The sequence below is a fragment of the Heptranchias perlo genome, chromosome 6 (genome assembly GCF_035084215.1).
Source record: "Heptranchias perlo isolate sHepPer1 chromosome 6, sHepPer1.hap1, whole genome shotgun sequence".
Taxonomy (NCBI): domain Eukaryota; kingdom Metazoa; phylum Chordata; class Chondrichthyes; order Hexanchiformes; family Hexanchidae; genus Heptranchias; species Heptranchias perlo.
Genome location: NC_090330.1, coordinates 28,642,001 through 28,669,095, shown reverse-complemented (window position 1 = coordinate 28,669,095; position 27,095 = coordinate 28,642,001). Strand labels below are relative to the sequence as shown.

The window sequence follows — 27,095 nt, the reverse complement described above, 5'->3', positions numbered from 1 at the left end:
TCTGTTGTTGCCCTCTCTGCTCTTGTGAGGTGCCTGTGACGCAGCATTGTGTTGTGGAGCTCCACATGGCAGAGGTGGATGCCGTGCCTGGCAAGGCTGGTGATGTTGCTCGTCCTGGGATGTAATGGTGAATGCAGCCATGGCACCCCGCATCCTGACAGTGTGAGTTTGAGGGGGTCCGCAAAGTAGTTAAATATGTTTGAACAGCAAAATTATGAGTGGAAAGTAAGAATTTTCAGTGCAAACAGAAAGATCTTGCAGCCAAAACTTTGTCTGAAATAACAGAGTGCCCTGCTGCACTAAGTGACCTTTTCTCCCCATCTGTCAAATAAGCATTTGAATCTCCCCTGGCTGCTGGCTGAAACACATCTGTTGCAACATGGAGTGTTTCCCACAGCACGGGAAACATGCTGAGGATGCTTCAAAATCGCACCCCTGCCAAAATGTGGAGAAAATTAAGTGCCTCAAGTACTTAAACTACTCAACAACTATGTAAATGATCATCCCGCCGGCTTTAATTGCCAGTGGGACTTCCACATTTGGGAGGCGCGGGCGTCAATGGGAAACCCAGAAATCTGCGGGTTGGAGCCGGGCTCTGAACCTGAACGGGATTTCCCTGATATTCGGAGCCCCCCCGCCCCCGCTACTTCACTGGAAAATCGAGCACATTGAGTCAGAGAGGAATGTCCTGGAGTTTTTCCTAAATTGGCTTCAGGTTTTTTTCCCTCTCCCAGTACATTGCATGACTTGGAGGGTGGAGGGGGAGGTGGTGATCAATAGTGTATGTGGCTTTACTTTGTTTGGATAAAGTGGGCTTAATGGACTAGATGGCCTTTCCCTATGTACATTCATAGCGGTACCTCCATCAGAGAGACACTAAATTGTTTCAACCGCAATGAAAATGCTGTAAACGGACAACAGGATAAGTAAGGGCCTGTAATCCAGCTTCAGTAAAGAGGACATATTATTTGAAATTAACATTAAGGCATGTACAGTCACATGCTCTTAATTCAAAATATCAAAACATTCTGCAGGAATTTGCACTTGCAGCTTTTGTTCAATCAGAGGTTCACCATTTTCTTTTTTTCCCTTGTTTATTCCTCTGCTCCTTCTTGCAAAAGCACTTCTGGATTGATTTTTTTTTAATCCTAAAGAGACGACGTCTTCTTCCTGGGAATGATTCCATAAGTGGTCATTACCCCACTGGTGCCTCACACAAGTGATCATTTTTTACATGTGAACCTGGACAGGAAGTGTTGGAATATGTTATACTTTGTTTCCGGTTTTCACTCTCGCCAGGTGTAGTAAGAATGAATTTTATCCACTCCACTAAACTCCAGTCAATGTGGTATTGTTTCAGCAGAAATTGATAAGCTACTTGCAATAGTGTCTGGTGCAGTTTGTAGTGTATGAAGTGCAATAACTTTCAAGGAAAAGTTGCCCTACAGATTCCATTGAGAAATGGAGAGATATCCAATTGTTTCTTAAATTATTCCAGGGATTTTGCCCCCACTACTCTATCTGGAAGAGTGATCAATATGAGGATTAAACTATCGAAGAAGAACTTCCTGATATCAGTCCTAAAAGTACCTTTTATTATTTTGAACCTGTGTCCCCTGGTTCTAATTACACTGTTTAATTTAAAGTAATATTCTGGGTTAACTTTTTCTCTTGCTTTAACAACTTTACATATCTCTATTAGATCACCTATCAGATGCATCCTATCCAGGCTGAAAAACCAAAATCTCACCAATCTTTCTTCATAATTCAGGACACTGGGGATCAGCCTTATGGCTCTTCTCTGCACTGCCTCCAATATTTGAATGTCTCTCTTGTTTCTTGCCTACCAGAACTGGATGCTGTATTCAAGATGCAATCTAACCAGACCACTAAACAGTTCGATCATTACCTCCTCTGATTTATATTCTACTGTGGCTATGTAGTTCAACATCCTATTAGCTTTGTGGATTGCTGATCTACATTGGTTGGAAATTTTCAGCATTGAGTCTACTAAGAGTCCTAGGTCTTTTTCAGCTTCATCCTTAAATATTTCAACATCATTTATAGAGTATGTATATTGTCTAGTTTTCCTTTGTATGTGTGGCACTTGACGTTTGTCTGCATTAAATTTCATCTGCAATTGTACTGCATACTTACATAGCTTATCCAACTCAATCTGTAATTTTTGACCGCCTCTTCCAACTCCAGTGCCCCTCCTACTTTGATATCCTCTGCTAATCTGACCACTTTGCATTGAGTTTCTGAATCCAGGTAATTATGTAAATTAGAGACAGTCACAGTCCCCAGCAATGAGCCCATGAGGTACCATACTTAGTACATCCCTCCAACTCCAAACAATCCTTCAGCCAGTTTCTTAACCATCAAAGGAAATAGAGCCTTGGATATTATAGCATTCTGGTGATAAGGTGATAATGACACACTGCAGTGGTATGTTGTGTCTCGACAATGTTACTTAATGTGTTGCATTGCCTATTTAATTACAAGGAAATTCCCAGAAAGCAGGCCATGTGATGATATAATCATCTTGATGTCAGTTTCTATATGACTAGGGAGCACATGATATCACTTGAATAGTGTCATTGCTAGAAACAGATGAGCTATCCCAGGTTTTTCCAGACATCAATGCTGATTTTGTGATGTTGGCAAAATTTGGTACCTCTTGTCACTCTCCAAAACGGCTGGCTCAATGTCAGAGTATTTAAAGGCAAACAATATATCGCTAAAGAAATATCCTTGAGAAAGTGCTTAATCACAAGGTCTCCAAATTATTAAAGCAAAGGAAATCTCTGTACAATTTCTCATCAACTCAAGGCTGTGATTTATGATGATATGACCTATTCTTGCTTTGTATCAAGCATACAACTCTTGGTTGGAAACATATGCTTTGATTTTTCAAACTGACGTTTCATTTGTACACACAATGATGACCGTAATTTGACACAAACCATAATTATATGTCCCTATAAACCATTGTATGAACAGTATCATGGCTGAGTCATCAATGTATAACTTCAGAACCCAATTTAAAAAGACCTGACTGCTTGTATTATGTTTTACATGTTTGTAATCGCCACTATGTACAACATTTTGGGTCGGTTAGTAACAGTAGAGAAGTTCATTGCTGTTAAAATCAAATTCTGTTAAGATAAAGTCTCGAGTTAGAATTGGAAATTCCTATTGTCTCTTAAGAGTAAGACATTGTATTCAGATCCCCAGTACATTACAGTAGTAGCTCAAAGGAGCTCAAGTAATGATTATTACAAGGCAGAATCTCATTGAAGGGATCCTGAAATGATTATTCCTATGATGCATCAAACCAAATATTATTTGAGCTTCAACCTCACAACACCATACTTGCTTTCTATGTAGTAAATTTAAACATATGTAGTTGCTATTGGAAACAGCCTGTGCTGTGCCAGTAACAATGTAAATAAATGATAATACAAGGCCTTTCATGTAATTAAATGTCATTTTAGTATAGTCTCAAATGAAGAAAGCTGAATAAATAGTCTTTCTCTGTTTTCATGGGTTTAAAAAGAGGTTTGCTAGAAGACTCTCTCAAACCAAGCACATAAAGATTCGATGGGGACGCTCAAAGAAATCACTGCGTAGACACTTAATCAAAATTACTGACTTTTAAAACAATGTGTTAAATTTTGAGTGGATTTTTGTACTCAGCAAAGTGAGAGATGTTTTTGCCAGATTGGAAAAACACGCCCAATATCAGCATCAAGCTCCTTCTCCACTGTTCAGTGTGTCTCAAATGGGATCTCGGGAGAACACACTGTACCACAGTAATGTTTCCATTTCCCGTCTGAATGATTACTATGTCTTCGTTGTATGAGACTACAGGCAGAATCTTCTGAGACACCACACCAGCAGCAGATGAGTGGCTTTTCGGAAAACTATAGGTGCACGACGCACGATCTTCTGATAAACTGTCCACTACACGTGGGGCCCTTCCGTTAACGTAGGCCCTCGAAAAATTTAAACTTATACCTTCCCTGCATGAGACCACCAAATAGTGATGCTTTGTGAGCAATCAATTGCTCTGAGCCCACAATCACTAGAAACTTGGTTGACACCGCAAAAACTCTTAATTCCTGTACAGCCAGCGAAAAGACTAATTTCATCGGTATGGGATGGATTCAATTCCAGGTCAGAGGAAAAAGTACAGTACACTAATCAATTCTGCCACATTGCCTAGCCCCCTAACCAAACTGGTAAGCCTGAGTTTATGCAAAGTCAGATGTAACATACATGCTGATCAGTTTGAATCAACAGTAAATAGTAGATCACCATTCAGTCCTGCTAACACAGCAGCTGATGGAAACTGTACTGTTCACTGTTAGACATGCAACAGCTGAACAAGCAGGTTCAGAGAGAGAACTTTTTTTTTTTAGAAACACCAGTAATGAAATTAACATAACACATTGGCATCACATGGATTACAAGACTCTTTATTTAAATTAAGTAATAAACAATAATTGCTTATAAAGTGGCAAAAACAGCAGAAATGCTCTTTATCATCGGACATTAATTCTGTTAAAATCTTTAAACACCATGGGGAGATTAAGTACATTAGAAAGGGGATAGCCAGCAGAATTTAATTTTGACATTTTCCTTAAATGTGCCTTAATCTGCCTACAAAATGTCCACACTAATTGGTGGACTGAACTCCTTTGTAGCTTTGAAAATTTTTTAAAAATTCATTCATGGGCATCGCTGGCAAGGCCAGCATTTATTGCCCATCCCTTAATTACCCTTGAGAAGGTGGTGGTGAGCCACCTTCTTGACAACTGAGTTCAAAGGGCGATTAAGAATCAACCACATTGCTGTGGGTCTGGAGTCACATATAGGCCAGACCGGGTAAGGACGGCAGGTTTCCTTCCCTAAAGGGCATTAGTGAACCAGATGGGTTTTTACGACAATCCGGTAGCTTCATGGCCACTATCACTGATACTAGTTTTTTAAAATTCCAGATTTTATTTAATTAATTGAATTTAAATTCCCCAGCTACTGTGGTGGGATTTGAACTCATGACTCTGGATTACTAGTCCAGTAACATAACCACTATGCTACCATACCCCTAAACAGACATGCAATATTTGCAAAAGGTAATTTCTGTGGTTTTCTAATAATATTATAAAGTAGAACCAGAGAAACGCATTCAATGCCTTTTCTCACAGTGGTCCCTGAATAAACCAGCAACTCCTAACAGCAACAGTCACTTTAATTTAGTCAAACATATTCTGTCATAATTCTCAAAGGGTTACTTTCTGCTTTTTCTATTGTCTATTCAAGGAATACCAGTTAACGTGACTATGTATGGATGTTTCACTACTTTTGTATGTTGCATATTTCTATTCTGAGTACACTGGCAGATCAGGGAATCAGCAGAAATAATGCGGATTAAATTTCTGCATTTAGAGGGGTGTGTATAGTCTGCAATCAAAAAGGTTAAAACACGTGGTAACAAATTTATAAACTAGGAATTATATGTTTGTCGCATCAATCATAAAGCATGATGTCAAAGAAAACAAAAACAGACACAAAGAAAACAAAAACTCATAAATGTTTAACCATGATTAACTCTACAATAAAGAGATTCACATTAATCTTTGACCATTTTAAATACATGCCTCCTGAAAATACCGTAAGTGCAAACAGAAAGTGCTTACCATAGGCAGCTTGCCAACAGCTTCTAGGTATGAAGCATTGTCCATTAGAAATCCCAATCAAACACAGTTGTGTGCAATTCTTATCATTAATCTTTTGTATAGACTTTACCAACCAACAGGCAAAAAAAGAGTGCAAAGATAAAGGGGGGGGGGGCATGGGGAAGAGGGTTTGAGAAAAGAACCAGCCTCTAAAAAGGTTTAAATACACTTTGTAGAAGATTTTTAAAGGGTGTTCAATGGAAGTTTCTGAATAAAATGACATTTAATAGGAGGAGATAATATGTGAATTTCACTTTTGATAATTTAAAACAATGAAAAAGCCTATTTAGGTAAACAAAAATATCTAATCCTTTTTAACGCTGACTGCCCTGAGGATTTTATTTATAGTTAACATGGTTTCATTTCCTTTTTGTGTTTGGCATATATGCATTTATAAAAATATTTATTTTGGCACAATTTATAGCTACCCACATTCATAAGGCATAAGAAATTACTGTAATGAAATATATATTAAACACACTGACTTTTTTATTAAATAAATGTAAGTAAACCCATAACCTGCACTTAACCCATATTGTTAATAGTACTTTACAATGTAAATAAATGAAAAATCAAACAAACAAATCTACTTACTGTGCTTTTGAACTATTTTGGGCACAAGGTTGCCATACCCATAGAATTCTAGGAATAGGGATGCCATAGGCAGTGCATGACAGAGTCTGTTTGCTGCCCAATGGGTAGAGATCAAAGTTCTGAGTGGACACTGCCTTTTCACATATATGTGGTTTTACTGCAAAAACAAATTAATTAGAAAACTACAAGCCAAAAAGATAGATATGAAATCAAAATGACGCACTTTGATAAATTACACACTAAGGCCTTATTCACATGCTCAGAGCCTAAGGTGAAGAGAGTACCATCACTGCAGTGTAATATATTCATGCTCTGTCCTGTTTGTCTCATCACAATTCATTTTTGTGTATATGTGTGTGTGAGAAAAATAGGACTTTTCACAGTTATTCTGTGAAGATGCATACTGCAATCTCAAGAAAAGAATGCTGCCCTACAAAAAGTGTTTGAACAATCCTCAGGAGATGTTACAGCATTAAAACAAATGAATGGGTGAATGAATAATAAACAAGTGTTCTATGTCCCAGTTAGTTCAGCATTTCCTTGTGAATCTTCTGCTCTTAATGCAGGTAGGAACTCGTCTGGTCATGCTTTTACAAGTTCTCCGCATGTAAAACATGTTTATCTTCTGTGATTCTGATTTTAGCAATGCCGTAAGTTCCTTAAGAGTGATAAGTTGGTAGATAGGGAAGCAAAAGTAAGGGGATTCATACTTTTAGTCTGTGTTCAGGCTCCTCCCATAGAGGTTATTGGATTCAGTTCTGCACTCCTGTGGTACCCATTCCAGCAGCTGAACACTTTCTTTGCTTTTTGTTTCAAAACAGAATTTCACAGTTTTAGCAGTGTTACAAATGGCACGGTCCTGCTGCTATGTTGCAGGTGCCTGTACAGCGGGCTGCATTCATATGTCCCTGCTGAACCTTAAAATACTTCGACGGTTGACTTTCCTGTTTTGTTTGACCTTTTTCCTTAAGGAATGATGGGCTTCACCACGGACCTTCTTTGCTCTTTCTGGACAAGATTTATTGTCTACATTGCTTCTCTTCCTGTATTTGTTGATAATGAAGTTCACAGATGACTTTGGTATTCCAGTCCTTCTGGATATTTCACGGGCAGACTTTTTACACAAGTGATAGTCAATAATGATAGCTTTTTGAAACTCTGAGAGCTGCTTCAGTTTTTCCATTCTGAGTAAAGCTGAGGCACCTAGGATAGCAAGAATGTGTTTTTTTATAGCGTCCACAGTTGTTCTAGAACATTCCCTAACATGGCTTTACGTCACTGGGTGTTAACTGTACAGGGATTGTCCAAATACATTTTGTAGGGCAGAATATAGCATTACAATTAAAACATGCAATATTATAAATAAGATTTTAAAATGCAAAATATTGCTTTTAATTCAGGAATGCGGGAAACTGCTTGCTAATATCTAGAAAGATTTAGGAACTGCTCGCTACTCTGATCTCTCTAAGAACTCTGCTTGCATTATGTTTCTCTCACTATATTGGATTTTGCCTAGCCACACATTTAACTTTATACAGTGAAACCCGTCAACAGCAACCACCCGCGGTTCCCACAAACAAGTCCTTATTCACAGAAGGTCCTCTTGCACAGTTTAATTAACTGCAGTTCTGATACAACATACTCCACACACACTATTACTTCTGCTTTTATCATCAAAAGGTCATTATGGCAAGAAAGGTCACATTTCTTCTCCGCTCCTTCTTTTTCCATGCTCTTCTGTTACTTTTATTCTATCTTCCAGCATCAGGAGAGTTCATATATCATCAGCAACTCCTCAAGTGCACATTATAGCAGCCATTATCGAAAGGAGGTACAGTCACTGCCATGTGCTGATCTGGATTGTTATGGTGTTTACCATGGATGATCTAAAAATCAGCGATGAGACTTCAAATACATGGTGACAATTACATCTCATGTGGTCACTATTAAGAGATTTTCCTACAATGAAAGTAAATGGGAATTTTGCTGCTTCCAAGGTTTTGTGGTAATTTTTTTTTGGCAGGTAGTCCTTGTTCATAGATGGTTGCTGACACTGGTTTCACTGTATGAAGCAATGCTATCAGTTGGTCTAGCTTATTAGAATTATCTTTATGTGAATAAGCTTCAAAGCGGCAAGTATTGACATCCTAAATCTAAATTTCTATTAAATAAATTTCAAAAATTGGGTTGTATGTTATATAAAGCAATTAGCCACAAATATGCCCTATCAATGTTTGTGAAATATGATTCTTTACCTAAATTTCCTTGTTCTAAAAATCTTTATGCTCTCCCAGTGTATTGATTATTAATAATATGGTAAATTTTGAGAGTTTCCACTTGCCACACAGAGCCTCACTTGATGTAAGTGTAGATTGGAGAATCATGTACCGAGTTCAGTAGGTCCCTTATTTTCCAGTGATTAATTTTAATTACCAGAAAATTAGGAGCACTACAAATAAGGTGTGGAGGTCTGAACACCTATTTCTCTCATGTGCAGTCCCATTCAATGAGGCTTAATGCCAGGAGTGGATCCTTACAAAATTTATTCTAATAAGCTAAAATGAAACTAATATAACTGACTGAATCACACAGTAACAGATTGGCAGTGAAGCCAACAGGAGCACAATATATACATTTGGAATTTTAAAAAATGCTTAGAAATTTCCCCTCTGGAAATTGTGTGCGAGTGGGAATTAGGTAAAGATTGCATGGGCCCATCTAAACAGCAGAATAGGCTCATAAGAAAAATGGCCACTTTGGTGACATACCAGAGGAATCCTGGCACCACAGAACCATACTTCTAAAGTGTCTGCCTCCGTGAGAAGAGCCCTGTAAAGGGAGTCAGCCTAATGGCAGGCATACCTCTTTTCAAAGTCCCTCACATAAGTACTTGGATTAACCAGGTGGTGATGAGCCTGGTATATGGTAATGGAGTTGGACATCTTGATCATTATAGTGGCTGGCACATTGTATGTTCCCTGTGTAGGTTCTTCCACCTTGTTAAAGGCAGATGTTCATTGTATAGCTGATGAGAAAAATCTGACACTTGGGAAGATAGCTGCAGGAATGCACTACATGGAATCTGGGCACTAGAATATGTGCTTATATATCCAGGGCTCAGTGGCTATCATGCTTGTGTTGCCAAGATACAACCAGCTGAGGCTCCTCCGACTATTTGAACACTAATAAGTAGGGTGGTTCTGACTGTCCAACTAGCGGAGAGCCTACCAGTGCTCTATATCAGGCAAACAGAAAGTACCTGTATGGATTTCTCAATAGCTTGGTTTGGAGACTCTTAAACATGGTGACGGGTTTCTGCATGTATCAGACACCCAGCTGACCAAAACAAAGAGAAAATGGAGAAAGGTAGCATAGAAAGATCAGATTAACTGTTGTGGTCATGTAATTGTAAATGTAAATGTAGAAATAGTCCATTCATCTATTCTATTCCTCTACTATAAATGTGAGCCTGATGCTCTCTACATTCCTTGGCCACTCACATCCTGTAATACCGAGGAGTGACCAGGGAACTTGCACTACATCCAGGTCATTCTAATTAGTCTCAGTTATCTTTCCCCAAGAATCCACTCTCTGCCCATTTTCATTTATGCCATGATCTCTGGTAGAAGTATATTCAACTTGTATCATACTTTGGTAATTAAATACTGACTGCAACTGGGGAGAGGGGGGCAGGAATTTGGGTTACACTTTGAATATTTGCTTGTATGTTCAGTATTCAAATATCTGATATAATGACATAATTTAACTTTCTATAAAAATTAGTGTCCATTTATTAGAACAACACTAAAATGCTTCTTTGCATTACAGTGTCTTTATCACCTGCCACGCTCCACCCTAGACAAACTCCAACACATCTGGAATGTTACCTCCTACCTCACCCATTGCCCCAGCCTCAGTAACCTGCACTGGCTCCCCATGTTAAATTTATAATCTTTGCCCTTTTTACAAATTTCCTCCACTGCTTGGCTTTACCTTGTTTCTGGAACCTCCTCCATCCCCATGTCCCAAATCAAACCCTCCAAACTTGGAGTCTGAACTTCTGAGTGTTATACTTCCCCGTATAGTTGCTGGTGGCCTCTTGTAATAGTACAGTGCGGTGAGTCTTTCTGTTCCTGCACCTGAGCATAATGGATCCTCAAAGCACAGTACATAAAGCAATGTTGGCTGGGGAGAATAGCTACCTATAAAGGAGCCCGCCAATTTTCTGTCTATTTAAATTTTTAGATGGAGAATTGGATCGGCTCTCTTTCAGGGGTGCAATCCTCCTCATTCAATTTTCCTTTATATGTTGCACCCAAGCTTCCCAATACATCTAGGCACAGGAGCAGTAAAGTGTCCCGAATAGTCAGTATAGCTACTAATATGAAAGAGGCAGTCCACTTGGAAAAATTGAATTAGTTTTAAAGGGCTTAGAATACTTGTATGTAACAATTTCTGTTTAATGATGTTACACTGCATTTGCTGGTGCATTAGTGGAACTGTCTGCCTAGAGAGACAGTAAGCATGCAGTTATACTATCTTCTCAAACGTGTGTGAGAGAGAGGGAGAGGGAGAAGAGAGAGAGAGAGAGAGAAAATTTGGCAGAGTTCCATAAAGGTATGCAATACAATGTACCAGCCTCCAGCACTGCCAGTGAATTTCCAACTGATCAAAACAAAGTGATGGGCAGGTCTTTTCAATTAATACAATGGTACAGAAGGACACTTAAGTTTTAAGATAAAAGAGAGCTTTGCATCGGCTGCAGCAATTTTGAGGCTGCCGTGAAGCTAAATTAATGCAACACCATCTCTTGGCGATTGCATTGTCTAAATGGATTCTTTCATCGTTTGACCCAAACAGCAGTGTCACATTGCATTTCCGGCCTCAATGAAACAACAATCTGACTATCATTGCGACCATAAGTGCAGAATTTTAAAAAGATAATAAAAGGGATTCTGGTGCTCCATGTACCTGCAGCTGTTCAGAGTGCTTTAGACTGAATGTCAATCATGTAGTGTTATGTTATTTACTCACCATTTACATTGAGAGAGAACGTGATGTTCTTGTAAAGGTTCCATTGCTTGAGCCCCAGTATGATACTGTAACTACCAACATCCTCTTCTGAAACATCTCTTATAGTCAATTCATAACCAGCGATTTTATAGCGAGTTGATCTTGCAGTAATAGGCTCTCCATTCTTTAACCTGTTGAGAAAATATATGATTTCTTTACTGTACATTGTGTAACATCTAGGTAACTATATAACATATTAGGCTGGCTGTAGACTAGGTGAACTTTTTACTGTCGAGTGATACAATGATCGTCAACTCTGGTATTCAGTGTTCAAATACCTAATATAACAACATAATTTATCTTTCTATAAGAATTAGTGTCTGGCACTAAAAGGCTTCTTTGCACTGCAGTGTCTTTGTCACCTGCCAGGCTCCACCCTATACAAACTCCAACTCATCTGGAATTCTACCTCCCACATCCTTTCTCACGGTATGTCCAGCTCACTCATCACCCTAGCCCCACTAACCTGCACTGGCTCCCCATATTGAATTCACAGTCTTTGTCCTTGTTCCAAATTTCCTCCACTGCTTCACTTTACCCTGCTACTGTAACCTCATGTTCCAAGTCACACTCTCCAATCTTCTGAGTCTGGATTTCAGTGCATTAGCCACTCCTTCCTTTAACATAGTGAAGTAAGGGGCACAGCCTTCAGTATTCCATCATTTGTGGCAGACCTTTTAACAGTCACAAGATAATTATGGATCAGGAAGACCATCCAGCCCATCATAATTCATCCATCTAGAAAGGTCCTAACACATCCCCACTGTAGCATCCAATTGATTCCAGGGTGTTTGAAGTTTATTTTACATGTTGATCACGCTGTGTGAAGAAGTTGTTCCTGATATCAGTCCGAAAGCTACCATTTACTAGTTTGAACCTCTGACCTCTAGTTCTACTTTTGCAGTTTAATTTAAAATAATATTCCAGGTTAATCTTTTTTCTAAAACCTTCAACTATCTTATAAACCTCTAGAAGATCAAATCTCAGACTTCTCCTTTCTAGGCTGAAAAGCCCAAGTTTCTCCAGTCTGTCTTCATAATTCAGTCCCCTAACACTGCAGATTAGCCTGGTAGCTCTTCTCTGTGCTGCCTCCAGTGCTTGATTGCCTCTACTTCTTGGTGGCCAGTACTGGATGCAATATTCAAGGTGCGATCTGACCAGAACACTATGGGCATGATTTTGACCCCCCAGCCGGAAAGGGGGTGGGGGGGGGGATCAAATTGCGGACGGGAAACCCAGAAGTACGGGTTTCCCGGACAACCTTACGATTTTGACGTAAGGACGTCTTTTTTTTTTGTCGGTTGCCACCCGACTGACCGGCCTGATTGACAGGCTGGCTTCAGTCGGACGGGAGAGCAGCCAGGGAGAGGACGTGTTCAGGTAAATCTTCAGTTAAGTCTTTGATTGTATGGATGGGGACATGGGTGGGCACTGATGGGCAAGGGTGGGTACAGGGGCACTGGTGGGCCCAGGGAGGCGAGTGTCAGGATCAGGGGTCATCGCGGGGGTCCGCGATCATTGCGGGGGGTCGGAGCTCATTGCGGGCGTCCGCGATTGTTGTGGGGGGGTGGGGGGTCAGAGATCGGGGAGGGAGGATTGCAATCGTTGGGGGTGGTCGTCGCAGGTAGGCTTGTTGGGCTTGGGGTAAGCACTCCTGCTCCTCCAGGCCCACCAAGCTGTGCCAGAAAGGCACTTACCTGCAGTTTCAGGCCTTCTTGCCTCCATTCACGTGGCATGAAGGAGAAGGCCCGGGAATCCTGGCCCCCAGGGGTTGAAATTGCAAATTCTGCAAAAATGGAGGCCCGCAGCCTCCTTGAAAGGTTTTAGTGATTAACCCACCTCCTGAAAAGTTTTAGGGACCAACCCACCCGTTTTTCAAATGTTAAAATCATGCCCTATAACTTTTGGTCATTGCCTCCTCAAACTTATACATTACTGTTTTGATGGTGTAGTTAAACATTCAACTGCCTTGCTGATGCGCATTGGCTGGACATTTTTAGCATCGAGTCTACTAAGACTGCTAGGTCTCGTTCAGCTTTTTAGTTAGCTATTTCAACACCATTCATAAAAAATGTATGTTGTCTACTTTTCCTTCCTATGTGTAGCACTTTACACTTTTCTGCTTTAAATTTAATCTGCCATTGTTCTGACTACTAACAGATTTAAAATGGATGATGTTGTCACGAGTGTTGTCAAGTGAGGCATCAGGGTTCAGATGATTAAAAAATCACTTGACAGTCACTTGTGAAATCTTCATCCTTCTGTAATTGCTGAGATGTGTGCATTGCTTCTATTAGTTTGGTACCACGTGCAAATTTGACTACTTTGCACTGAGTTTCTGATTCAGTATCATTTATGTAAATTATAAGCAGTATTGGTCCCAGCACCAAGCCTATAGACATCCCACTCCGATATTACGCCTCTAATGAGAGCTTGTTTCCTATCCTTTAGTCAATTTCTTATCCATTCGCAGGGTTTACCATGAATCCCCACAGCTTTGAGTTTAATTAATAGTTTTACCGGTGACATTTTTTCAAAAGCCTTTTCGAAGTTGAGGTAAACCATGTCATAGGGCTTACCACAGTCCATTGGGTTGTTACTTCCTCAACACAGCCCTACACTCTGGAATTCTCTTCCTAAACCCCTCCACATTGCTACATCTCTCCCCACTTTCAAAAGCTTCCTCAAAACCTACTTCTTTGATCATGGTCACTTCCCCTAAATTTCTTCTCCCATTCCTGCTTGGTAGTTAATGCAAAAATTCTTGTTCTATTACATAGAGATGGAATGCTGATACCATAGTCTGTTTGCTTGCTTTCTCTGTGACTCTAGTGCCATCATAGATAACATCTGAGACACCACTCAAGTGATTTACAAAATATTATGTGGAGAATGATAAATCCTTTAAAACTCATTCTGAGACAAGTCAATAGGGTGGATTTCAACTGGGGATGGGAGTCATGCAGTCTGTGTGTAGGTGGATGACAAACCGTCTGGACCTCTGCAATGTGAGGCCCAGGAGGATTTTAACTTCCAGGCCTTATCAACATAGGTCCTGTCAGTCTCCCATCTGAACCCAGCAGGAAGCAGTAGCTGGCTGGTGGGCAGAAATAGGATTTCGGGCAGCAGAGTGGGGATCCAGAGGAATGGCCCCAGACACTGAGGGGAGGAGGAGAGATTCCTGAGCAGGAGAGGCCAAGGTTTCCTTGTTGGGCCCAGAGGAGCACTCCTGCTCCTCCTGGGCCAGAAGGAAACTAAAAAAAATATACACTTACCTTTCTGAGCGTCTCCTGGCCCTAGCTCCTTTTGGCAGGGAAGCCACAGGGCCCCAGTGACACCATCAGAGCCCGATCTGCATACTTAAAGAAGGACCTTGCTGCCTTCCGGCAGGTGTCCCTCTCGCCTGCTCAGAAGAACAGGTTAAAATTGCAACCCCTGGGAAGGCAGCGGGATTAGTGTGGGTAGGTCGCATGGACCATCTTAACTGCTCACCCATCCGGTTCCTCGAGGTGGGCAAGTTTAAAATCAGCCTTAATATTTTGTACGGTCCATATCATTTTGTATCATCGGCTAATAGTAGGTGACAAACGACTACAGACAATAATTTAATCCTAGGGTTCAGATGACTCTCAAATCACTTGGAATTCACTTGTGACATCATCTGAATCTTCCCAATGAATACTGCTTTGTCATGCACTCCCACCAAAAATATCCTTTGTATTCTGCTTCTTCAGTGCTGCTAACCATAAATCTACCAAACACTAAGGGACCGAAAATCTGGACAGCTAACACCCTTGCATAAATGCCAGGATGTGCCCAATGGTGATCTCCTTTCCTGACCCCCACCAGAGAGTGGAGCAACAGGAAGTATGCTGGAAGGACCGTGGATTTTGTTGCCTCTATATTCTTTGACAGAGGGAAAGAAACTGCTATAAAAAGGCACCTGCAGCAAGTTGTGGGAGAAAATCACAGTTTAGCTCAGTCACAAAAGTAAAACATATAAATTTATCCAATGACATCCAAAAGAACTTGCTACGTGGCTAAAATTTGCAAAAACAGCAAACAGTTACTCAGCAGCCGCATGTGGAAGGTTAATTTACAAATGCGTTGATTACGCACAATCATCAGATCGAGAAGCAAAATAAATTTTAAAAACATTCCATATGTACATATATTCAAGTGAATTTACTTCTATGTATCTCTGCCTCCAAATATCTGTACAGAGTCGTACAACACCAGGTTATAGTCCAACAGCTTTATTTTAAATCACAAGCTTTCGGAGCTTACCTCCTTCGTCAGGTGAGTGATGAAGGGTTTCCATAAAAGCATCGCATATATAGTCAGAGAACAATGTCTGGTGATTACAGATAATCTTTCCAACTGCCCGTTATCACCCCTCGGCAGAGAGATAATTACAGCAATCAAAGGAGTGGATGGTGTTCAGACAGGTTTAGTCTGGGACACCTTACATTTAAGAATACTGAATACACACGGGGTCAGATAACAAAGACAGAGAGAGAGAGAGAGAGGAACCCGAAAGGCAGAGAGAGAGAGAGAATGACCCGTGGTATTAAAAACAGATAACTTTTCTCGCTGGTGGGGTTACATGTAGCGTGACATGAACCCAAGATCCCGGTTGAGGCCGTCCTCGTGGGTGCAGAACTTGGCTATCAATTTCTGCTCGACGATTCTGCGTTGTCGTGTGTCTCGAAGGCCGCCTTGGAGAACGCTTACCCGAAGATCGGGGGCTGAATGTCCTTGACTGCTGAAGTGTTCCCCGACTGGAAGGGAACCCTCCTGTCTGGCGATTGTTGTGCGGTGTCCGTTCATCCGTTGTCGCAGTGTCTGCATGGTCTCGCCAATGTACCATGCTCCGGGGCATCCTTTCCTGCAACGTATGAGGTAGACAACGTTGGCCGATTCACAGGAGTATGAGCCATGTACCTGGTGGGTGGTGTCCTCTCGTGTGATGGTGGTATCTGTGTCGATGATCTGGCATGTCTTGCAGAGGTTGCCGTGGCAGGGTGATGTCGTGGACGCTGTTCTCCTGAAAGCTGGGTAATTTGCTGCGAACGATGGTCTGTTTGAGGTTAGATGGCTGTTTGAAAGCGAGTAGTGGAGGTGTGGGGATGGCCTTAGCGGGGTGTTCGTCGTCATCGATGACATGTTGAAGGCTGCGAAGAACATGGCGCAGTTTCTCCGCTCCGGGGAAGTACTGGACGACGAAGGGTACTCTGTTGGTTGTGTCCCGTGTTTGTCTTCTGAGGAGGTCTATGCGATTTTTCGCTGTGGCCTGTCGGAACTGTCGATCAACGAGTCGAGCGTCATATCCCGTTCTTACGAGGGCGTCTTTCAGCGTCTTTAGGTGTCCATCGCGTTCCTCCTCGTCTGAGCAGATCCTGTGTATTCGCAGGGCCTGTCCATAGGGGATGGCCTCTTTGACGTGGTTCGGTTTGGAAGCTGGAAAAGTGGAGCATCGTGAGGTTGTCCGTGGGCTTGCGGTAGAGTGAGGTGCTGAGGTGCCCGTCTTTGATGGAGATTCGTGTGTCCAAGAATGAGACCGATTCTGAGGAGTAGTCCATGGTGAGTTTGATGGTGGGACGGAACTTGTTGATGTTATCGTGTAGTCTCTTCAGTGATTCTTTGCTGTGGGTCCATAGGAAGAAAATGTCGTCGATGTATCTGGTGTATAGCGTTGGTTGGAGGTCCTGTGCAGTAAAGAAGTCGTGCTCGAACTTGTGCATGAAAATGTTGGCGTATTGGGGTGCGAATTTGGTCCCCATGGCTGTTCCGTGTGTTTGGGTAAAGAACTGGTTGTCGAAGGTGAAGACTTTGTGATCCAGGATGAAGCGGATGAGTTGTAGGATGGCATCTGGAGATTGGCTGTTGTTGGTGTTGAGTACTGAGGCTGTCGCAGCGATGCCGTCATCGTGGGGGATACTGGTGTAGAGTGCCGAGACGTCCATCGTGGTGAGAAGTGTTCCTGGTTCAACTGGTCCGTGGGTGCTGAGTTTTTGTAGGAAGTCTGTAGTGTCGCGACAGAAGCTGGGGGTACCCTGTACGATGGGTTTCAGGATGCCCTCGACGTATCCAGAGAGGTTCTCACACAGGGTTCCGTTGCCTGATACAATAGGACGTCCGGGTGTGTTGGCTTTGTGTATCTTTGGGAGGCAGTAGAAGACTCCCACGCGGGGAGTACGTGGGATGAGAGCGCGTAGGATGCTTTGAAGGTCTGGATCGAAGGTCTTGATCAGTTTGTTGAGCTGGTGGGTGTGTTCTTTGGTCGGATCTGCGGGTAACCGTCTGTAGTGTTCCTGGTTGTCCCAGTTGTCGGTATGCTTCGTTGCAATAGTCCGTTCTGTTCTGTATGACAAACACCTCGCTAAGGCCATCCCCACGCCTCCACTACTCGCTTTCAAACAGCCATCTAACCTTAAACAGACCATCGTTCGCAGCAAATTACCCAGCTTTCAGGAGAACAGCGTCCACGACACCACACAACCCTGCCACGGCAACCTCTGCAAGACATGCCAGATCATCGACACGGATACCACCATCACACGAGAGGACACCACCCACCAGGTACATGGCTCATACTCCTGTGACTCGTACGTTGCAGGAAAGGATGCCCCGGAGCATGGTACATCGGCGAGACCATGCAGACACTGTGACAACGGATGAACGTACACCGCACAACAATCGCCAGACAGGAGGGTTCCCTTCCAGTCGGGGAACACTTCAGCAGTCAAGGACATTCAGCCTCCGATCTTCGGGTAAGCGTTTTCCAAGGCGGCCTTCGAGACACACGACAACGCAAAATCGTCAAGCAGAAATTGATAGCCAAGTTCCGCACCCACGAGGACGGCCTCAACCGGGATCTTGGGTTCATGTCACGCTACACGTAACCCCACCAGCGAAAAAAGGTTATCTGTTTTTAATACCACGGGTCATTCTCTCTCTCTCTCTGCCTTTCGGGTTCCTCTCTCTCTCTCTCTCTCTCTCTGTCTTTGTTATCTGACCCCGTGTGTATTCAGTATTCTTAAATGTAAGGTGTCCCAGACTAAACCTGTCTGAACACCATCCACTCCTTTGATTGCTGTAATTATCTCTCTGCCGAGGGGTGATAACGGGCAGTTGGAAAGATTATCTGTAATCACCAGACATTGTTCTCTGACTATATATGCGATGCTTTTATGGAAACCCTTCTTCACTCACCTGACGAAGGAGGTAAGCTCCGAAAGCTTGTGATTTAAAATAAAGCTGTTGGACTATAACCTGGTGTTGTACAACTCTGTACATTTGTCCACCCCAGTCCATCACCAGCATCTCCACATCATCCAAATATCTGCACAGCTAAAACTATTTATGGTAACACAGTTAGCTATGTTTTCACCTGAACAACATTCAGGAGGTAGAAACAGAACTTGAATGCAAACTACATGGCACCCAGTTCCAGCTTCTTTATTTTTTCTAAAGAACACTGATTGTGCTTTTTCGCTACATCCTTCCCTACCCCCGGTAAGGATTCCTAATTCAATTTGAGTTGAGCAAAAATTAAATACCAAGCAGATTTCAACAGTTAAATAAACTTAGTTTGTCTGCATTTAGCCGTACGAAGATTAAGTCCCCCATCATTCTGCATTGATTCCCTCTAACTTTTTTTTTTGTATTCTCAATAATGATTTTGACAACGGTCCCTTGCACAGGGCAGCAAAACAAGGAAGCAAAAAACAGTACTATTATTTATCTGATGGAAATTCCCCACCCAAGCCTGACATGAGTAAGTTTAAGTTTTCACATTGCAAACCTCTGAATAGATCTTCATTCTTTGTGAATTGCAGATCATCAATTCTAACTCAGAAATAACTGCCTTGCCCCCATGTACTGCCTTAATGGTGAAGTCAAGTAAAGATATGATCATTTTAATCTTACCATAAAACCTCTGGAGGTGGGAATGCTTTGACTTTTACTGGAAAACGGTAGGCTGCCTGACCGGCAAGCGCTTCAGCAATACATGATTTCCGGCATCTGACGTTGATAAATGGCTTTTCTGTTAGGGGTAGGTTGGAAAAAATACAAGGAAAGCAAAATGGTTTTAATGATAGTAACAGTTCCTTTTAAGTATAGTTTACATGAGATTTAGGCTGTGGAATGAAGATTTGTCCATATTCATGTTATGAAATGCAAATGAAAGAGATTGATGAAAACTCCTGATGCAATCCAATTTGACACAAAAAATGCAAACACAAGAATCTCCAAGTATATAATATCAGTAAAATACCCATCTATAAAGCTTGAGGTACACCGGAGATTTGCTTTTATTCTATTTCCTTCCAAACTGCACCTGGTAAATTTGTCTTAAAAGGTACACTAACTTCATCAAAAAATGTCTATAAGCAAATAAGGAAAAGTTTGCCAATTACGTGGGTGGGACAAATAATTGCTGTGGTAGCTATATATAGCAAAATTGTAAAAACTCTCTTTTTAAATACATTTGCAATATTGCTACAAATAGTGACCAGAGCAATTACTCCCTCCCACCCCCCAAGATGGGATATTGTAAATATCCCATCTTGGGGGGTGGGAGGGAGTAATCCACGATGCTGAGACTATCGTGGATAGCACGTTCAGTGAGGTGGTCACGCCGCAGGTAAAGAATACGCAGGCAGAAAGGAAATGGGTGACCGCCAGGCAGAGTAAAAGGACTAGGCAGGTAGAGCAGGAGTCCCCTGGGGCCATCTCCCTCTCAAACAGATATTCTGCTTTGGATACTGTTGGGGGAGATGGCTTATCAGGGGAAAGCAGCAAGAGCCAAGTTCGGGGCACCACGGGTGGCTCTGCTGCACAGGAGGGGAGGAAGAAGAGTGGCAGGGCTATAGTGATAGGGGATTACATTATAAGGGGAACAGATAGGCGTTTCTGCGGCCGCAAACGTGACTCCAGGATGGTATGTTGCCTCCCTGGTGCTAGGGTCAAGGATGTCACGGAGCGGCTGCAGGGCATTCTGGAGGGGGAGGGTGAACAGCCAGTAGTCGTGGTCCATATTGGTACCAACGACATAGGTAAGAAAAGGGATGAGGTCCTGCAAGGTGAATTTAAGGAGTTAGGAGATAAATTAAAAAGCAGGACTTCAAAGGTAGTGATCTCAGGATTACTACCGGTGCCACGTGTTAGTGAGTATAGGAACAGGAGAATAGACAGGATGAATGCGTGGCTGCAGGGATGGTGTAGGAGGGAGGGATTTAGATTCCTGGGACATTGGGACCGGTTCTGGGGAAGGTGGGACCTGTACAAGCGTGACGGGTTACACCCGAGTAGGACCGGGACAAATGTCCTCGCGGGGGTGTTTGCTAGTGCTGTTGGGGAAGGTTTAAACTAGAGTGGCAGGGGGATGGGAATCTGAGCGGGGAGTCAGAAGGGAGTAAAGTTGAGAGCAGCAAGAGAGGGGAAGACCCAGGGGAAATTTACAATACAAATAGTACAAACAGTTGTTCAAGAACAAGTGAAAGGGAAAAGCATAGAGCAGCGGAAAGAAAGTGTACTTTAGGTACTTTAGGCACGACAGATAAAATGAAAACTAGAAGGCGTAAGGCGATTAACCCAGCATCAAAGCTGTGGCAGGGGGTTGGGAACCTGAGCAGGGAGACAGAGGAAAGCGTATCAGGAAGGGACAGAAGGTATGGAGTAAAAGGTAAAGTGTTAAAAAAGGAAAAAGCAGGAACTAAGTGTCACAAAACATATTTGAAAGTTCTTTATCTGAATGCACATAGCATTCGTAACAAAATGGACGAGTTAACGGCACAAATAACGACGTATGGGTATGATCTTGTGGCCATTACAGAAACATGGCTGCAGGGTGACAACGACTGGGAATTAAATATGCCAGGGTATTTAACAATCAGGAAGGACAGGCAGGAAGGAAGGGGAGGTGGGGTGGCTATGTTAATAAGGGAAGGAATCACTGTAATACAGAGAAAAGATATTGGGACAAAGGATCAGGATAATGAAACAGTTTGGGTAGAGATAAGGAATAATAAGGGGGAAAAAACACTCGTGGGCGTAGTATATAGGCCTCCTAATAGTTGCAACTCTGCTTGAAGAAGTATTAATCAGGAAATAGTCGGGGCATGTAATAAGGGAACAGCTATAATTATGGGGAATTTTAACTATCATATTAACTGGACAAATCAAATTGGGCAGGGTAGCCTTGAGGAAGAGTTTATTGAGTGTATTAGGGATGGATTTCTTGAGCAGTATGTAACTGAAGGCAAGCAACCTTGGACCTGGTCCTGTGCAATGAGCCAGGATTAATTAATAATGTCCTAGTTAAGGATCCCCTTGGAATGAGTGACCATAACATGGTTACATTCCATATCCAATTAGAGGGTGAGAAGGTTGGTTCTCAAACAAGCGTACTGAGCTTGAATAAAGGAGACTATGATGGTATGAGAGCGGAATTGATTAAAGTGGACTGGGAAAATAGATTAAAGAGTAAGACGGTACATGAGCAGTGGTGTTCATTTAAGGAGTTATTTTACAACTTTCAAAACAAATATATTCCACTGAGGAAAAAAGGGTGTAAAAGAAATGACAGCCATCCGTGGCTAAGTAAAGAAATTAAGGATAGTATCTGACTAAAAACAAGGACATATAAGGTAGCCAAACTTAGTGGGAGGATAGAAGATTGGGAAGTCTTCAAAAGACAGCAAAAAGTAACTAAAGGATTGATTAAGAAAGGGAAGATAGAGTATGAAAATAAATTAGCAAAAAATATAAAAACAGATAGCAAGAGTTTCTATAGTTATATAAAAAGAAAAAGGGTGGCTAAGGCAAACGTAGGTCCTTTAGAGGATGAGACCGGGAAATTAATGGTGGGAAACATGGAGATGGCAAAAATGCTGAACAAATATTTTGTTTCAGTCTTTACGGTAGTGGACACTAAGAATATCCCAACACTGGACAAACAGGGGGCTCTGGGGGGGAGGAGCTAAATACGATTGAAATCACTCAGGAGATGGTACTCAGTAAATTAATGGGACTCAAGGCGGATAAATCCCCTGGACCTGATGGCTTACATCCTAGGGTCTTGAGGGAAGTGGCAGTGGGGATTGTGGATGCTTTGGTAATAATTTTCCAAAATTCTCTGGACTCGGCAAAGGTCCCGGCAGATTGGAAAACTGCCAATGTAACACCCTTATTTAAAAAGGGTAGTAGGCAGAAGGCTGGAAATTATAGACCAGTTAGCTTAACATCTGTGGTGGGTAAAATTTTGGAGTCTATTATTAAGGAGACAGTAGCAGAACATTTGGATAAACATAATTTAATAGGACAAAGTCAGCATGGCTTTACAAAGGGGAAGTCATGTCTGACAAATTTGCTTGAGTTCTTTGAGGATATAACGTACAGGGTGGATAAAGGGGAACCAGTGGATGTAGTGTATTTGGACTTCCAGAAGGCATTCGACAAGGTGCCACATAAAAGATTATTGCTCAAGATAAAGAATCACTGGATTGGGGGTAATATTCTGGCATGGGTGGAGGATTGGTTATCTAACAGGAAGCAGAGAGTTGGGATAAATGGTACATTCTCGGACTGGCAACCAGTGGCCAGTGGTGTTCCGCAGGGGTCGGTGCTGGGTCCCCAACTCTTTACAATCTATATTAACGATTTGGAGGAGGGGACCGAGTGTAACATATCAAAGTTTGCAGATGATACAAAGATGGGAGGGAAAGTAGAGAGAGAGGAGGACATAAAAAACCTACAAGGGGATACAGACAGGCTGGGTGAGTGGGCGGAGATTTGGCAGATGCAATACAATATTGGAAAATGTGAGGTTATGCACTTTGGCAGGAAAAATCAGAGAGCAAGTTATTATCTTAATGGCGAGCAACTGGAAAGTACTGCAGTACAAAGGGATCTGGGGGTCCTAGTGCAAGAAAATCAAAAAGTTAGTTTGCAGGTGCAGCAGGTGATCAAGAAGGCCAACGGAATGTTGGCTTTTATTGCTCGGGGGATAGAATATAAAAACAGAGAGGTATTGCTGCAGTTATATAAGGTATTGGTGAGACCGCACCTGGAATACTGCATACAGTTTTGGTCTCCATACTTAAGAAAAGACATACTTGCTCTCGAGGCAGTACAAAGAAGGTTCACTCGGTTAATCCCGGGGATGAGGGGGTGGACATATGAGGAGAGGTTGAGTAGATTGGGACTCTACTCATTGGAGTTCAGAAGAATGAGAGACAATCTTATTGAAACATATAAGATTGTGAAGGGGCTTGATCGGGTGGATGCGGTAAGGATGTTCCCAAGGATGGGTGAAACTAGAACTAGGGGGCATAATCTTAGAATAAGGGGCTGCTCTTTCAAAACTGAGATGAGGAGAAACTTCTTCACTCAGAGGGTAGTAGGTCTATGGAATTTGCTGCCCCAGGAAGCTGTGGAAGCTACATCATTAAATAAATTTAAAACAGAAATAGACAGTTTCCTAGAAGTAAAGGGAATTAGGGGTTACGGGGAGCGGGCAGGAAATTGGACATGAATTTAGATTTGAGGTTAGGATCAGATCAGCCATGATCTTATTGAATGGTGGAGCAGGCTCGAGGGGCCGATTGGCCTACTCCTGCTCCTATTTCTTATGTTCTTATGTTCTTACATGACTTGTGACATCATCATGATAAAATTGATACTAATGCTCTGCTGGCTCTTCCCACTCTTTCAGAAAGATTGAGCCCCTTGAAAAGGAACTTTCTATTGAGCAAGTGCTGCATTGTCAGAGGATGATACGTTAAATGGAGATCCTATCTGTTTGTTCAGGCAATGTCACAGATCCCATGGTACTATTTGAAGAACAGGTGGGTGTTTCTCTTTGCGTACTGGCCAACATTTATCCCTCAGCTGGTACTAGCCAAAATAGATTAACTAGTTATTTATCGCATTGCTATTTGTGGGACCTTGCCGTCTGCAAATTGGTTGCTGTATTTATGTACAAAACAGTAGTGACTACATGTCAAAAGCAATTCATTGGCTGTAAACCACTTTGGGGTATTCTGAGGACATTTAGTAAAACATTTAATAAAACTGATATATGAGCTTTGTCAGTGTTTTACTGTAAATTGTTTTCTTCACATTATATTTCACAATTTCTTTGGGCAGGTTTTTACAAATTCACGCCCACTGGGAGCACATGTCGAGAATTCCAGTAAAGACATCAGTGGGCCCACAGGATTTTCCATCTATTCATTTTAATTGTTGATGGATTTTTTTCTCTTTGCTAATGACATTAAAAGTTGCTGTGGTAATGTTAAATAATGATTGGTATGCTCTAGAATTCATTTGAAATGAGAAAACGAAAATGCTTCATACAAAAAGCTGCCCGAGTTGGAGTTCCATAGTGTCTCATGTACCTTGCAAACTCTGACAATGTACAGAACACAAATGCTGGCATAAAGTTTTCTGGCCTACGTGAACCTCTCAGGTAAGCACAGCATCAAGAATGCAAGAACACAGTAAGGATTTGTAGGACTCACTGGATAAATGAACATTTTGACTTTGAATATTCATTTTATTTTAATATTTCTTACCATAAACATTGACCGTTGCTTTCCTTTTTTTCACTGTTTCCCCACTTTTCACTTGACATATGTAGTTCCCTTTGTCAGATCTAAGCACCTCATCTATAACAAGGATGCTGTAGAATGTATTTATCCCAGGATCTGTCTGGTCAATTCTATTCGTTATGGAAGTGCTTCTGTTTCCCTGAAACACACAGATAGAAGTGATTGGGCTTGTATATAACTAGCCTGTAGATTCAGCCAATTATTGATTATTGTTTATCTTGTCAATAATAAAAGTGAAACCAATGCAGAAATCCCATCTCTGCCAACAGGATAGATTTCTACTCTTCTGTGCACAGTGTTTCCAGCATCTTCTGTTTTTGTTTCAGATTTCCAGCATCTGCAGTGTTTTGTTTGTCGTTTCACCCAAATGGCTGTTTTTCAAGTAAGAATGTGTGAATCAGTGAATCATTTGGGGGAGTGGGGTTGTGCTAAAACCTCAATCAAAATACAAACACATAGGGCCTGATATTACCATGGCGGCGGATTCGCGACGGGGGGTCGATTGGGCGCGTGGGTAACGTGCCCGGTGAAATCAGTCTGCCCCGCACGCAATCGCAGGCTGATTGTTCTTCCGGGTTCCCTGCTGCTAAGCTGCGCGGCGGGCGGACTACGCATGCGCAGTAAGGTCTGTCAGCTGGAGGAGCCCTATTTAAAAGGGCAGTCCTCCACTGACTGATGCTGCAAGAAATAGAAAAAATTAAAGCATGGAGCAGCCCAGGGGGAAGGCTGCTCCCAGGTTTAATGATGCCTCACTCCAGCTCTTATTGGATGGGGTGAGGAGGAGGGGGAGGACAGAGATCTTCCCCCCGGCGGGCGGGAGGAAGCGGCCTGCCTCTGCCACCAAGAAGGCCTGGCTCGAGGTGGCAGAGGAGGTCACCTGCACCACCAACATATCGCCCACCTGCATACAGTGCAGGAGGCGCTCCAATGACCTAAGTAGGTCAGCCAAAGTGAGTACACTTACTTATTCCCCTACACTCCGTCTGCCACATCACCGCCGCCACCCCACATCTCCTTCTGCACAGCCAACACTACTCTGTCACATCACTCCTCACACCCACTCAAACCTCATCCTCATCTTACCTGCACTTACTCACCTCGCAATACTCATCCTGCCACTACAACTCAACCCAATCCTCATACAATCTCATGGCTTTATCTCATACTCACCCTCTCATGCATCTCTTTCACAGTCAGCCTCACTCAACCTGCCTCCACCTGTGCTGCAGCCACAGGGCATGCATCACATATGTGCAGTAGGAAGTGTAAGGCAAACGTGTTGTGAGCATGAAGGGGATGCACAAGGGTGTTTGAGGGTTTGTCATGGTTTTTACTTATATTTAATTTCTGATCAACTCACATTACATATTATATTGGCACCACTACTGCCACGTCTTTGCGAATCTTGTCTGGTTTGTGCAATAATGCCCTTTCCTGAGGATCACAATGAAGACCCACAACTGATGCCACCCATTGTGTCACTGCAGAGTGGGTGTAGGTGTATTTGCAGGGCTCTTTTGTGCAGACGACTGAGAGACGTCGGCGATGTCCCCGGTGGCACCCTGGAAGGATGTGGAGGAGAAGTTGTTGAGGGCAGTGGTGACTTTGACAGCGACAGGTAAGAAGATGGTGCTCGGGCCAGCTGGGAGCAGCTTGGCATGAAGGAGGCTGCAGATGTCCACGACTACATGTCGAGTGACTCTGAGCCTCCGTGTGCACTGCTGCTCAGAGAGGTCCAGGAAGCTGAGCCTTGGTCTGTGGACCCTGTGGCGAGGGTAGTGCCCTCTGCGACGCATCTCTCTCTCTGCGGTTGCCCTCCCTCCTGCTGTGCAGGTGGATGTATCACAGTACTGTGTTGTGGAGCTCCATGTGTCAGAGGTGGACAGCGTGGCTGGCGAGGCTGGTGATGCTGTTCACCCTCCGAGGAGGTCATGACTGCAGCTACGGCGGCCCCCATCCGCAAGATGTATATCTGAGAGGGTCTGCAAGGTAGTTAAATATGTCTGGACACCGGGGTAAGTGTGCAAGTTGGTGAATTTTGTTGTTAGGAGGAGGGTGGTGGAGGCCA

The 27,095-nt window shown here is 42.6% G+C and overlaps 1 protein-coding gene across 2 annotated transcripts in view; it reads right to left on the bottom strand.

Moving 5' to 3' along the window:
- The window catches only part of flt1 (fms related receptor tyrosine kinase 1), a 206,344-nt gene that overhangs the window by 117,962 nt on the left and 61,287 nt on the right, over positions 1–27,095 (bottom strand). For both annotated transcript variants that reach the window (XM_067986006.1, XM_067986004.1), the window contains exons 7-10: positions 24,992–25,166; positions 19,341–19,458; positions 11,370–11,539; positions 6,336–6,492 (exon numbers count right to left, since the gene is read on the bottom strand). In XM_067986006.1, coding sequence (XP_067842107.1) covers positions 6,336–6,492; positions 11,370–11,539; positions 19,341–19,458; positions 24,992–25,166 — 620 coding nt within the window. The remainder of the gene's footprint in view (positions 1–6,335; positions 6,493–11,369; positions 11,540–19,340; positions 19,459–24,991; positions 25,167–27,095) is intronic.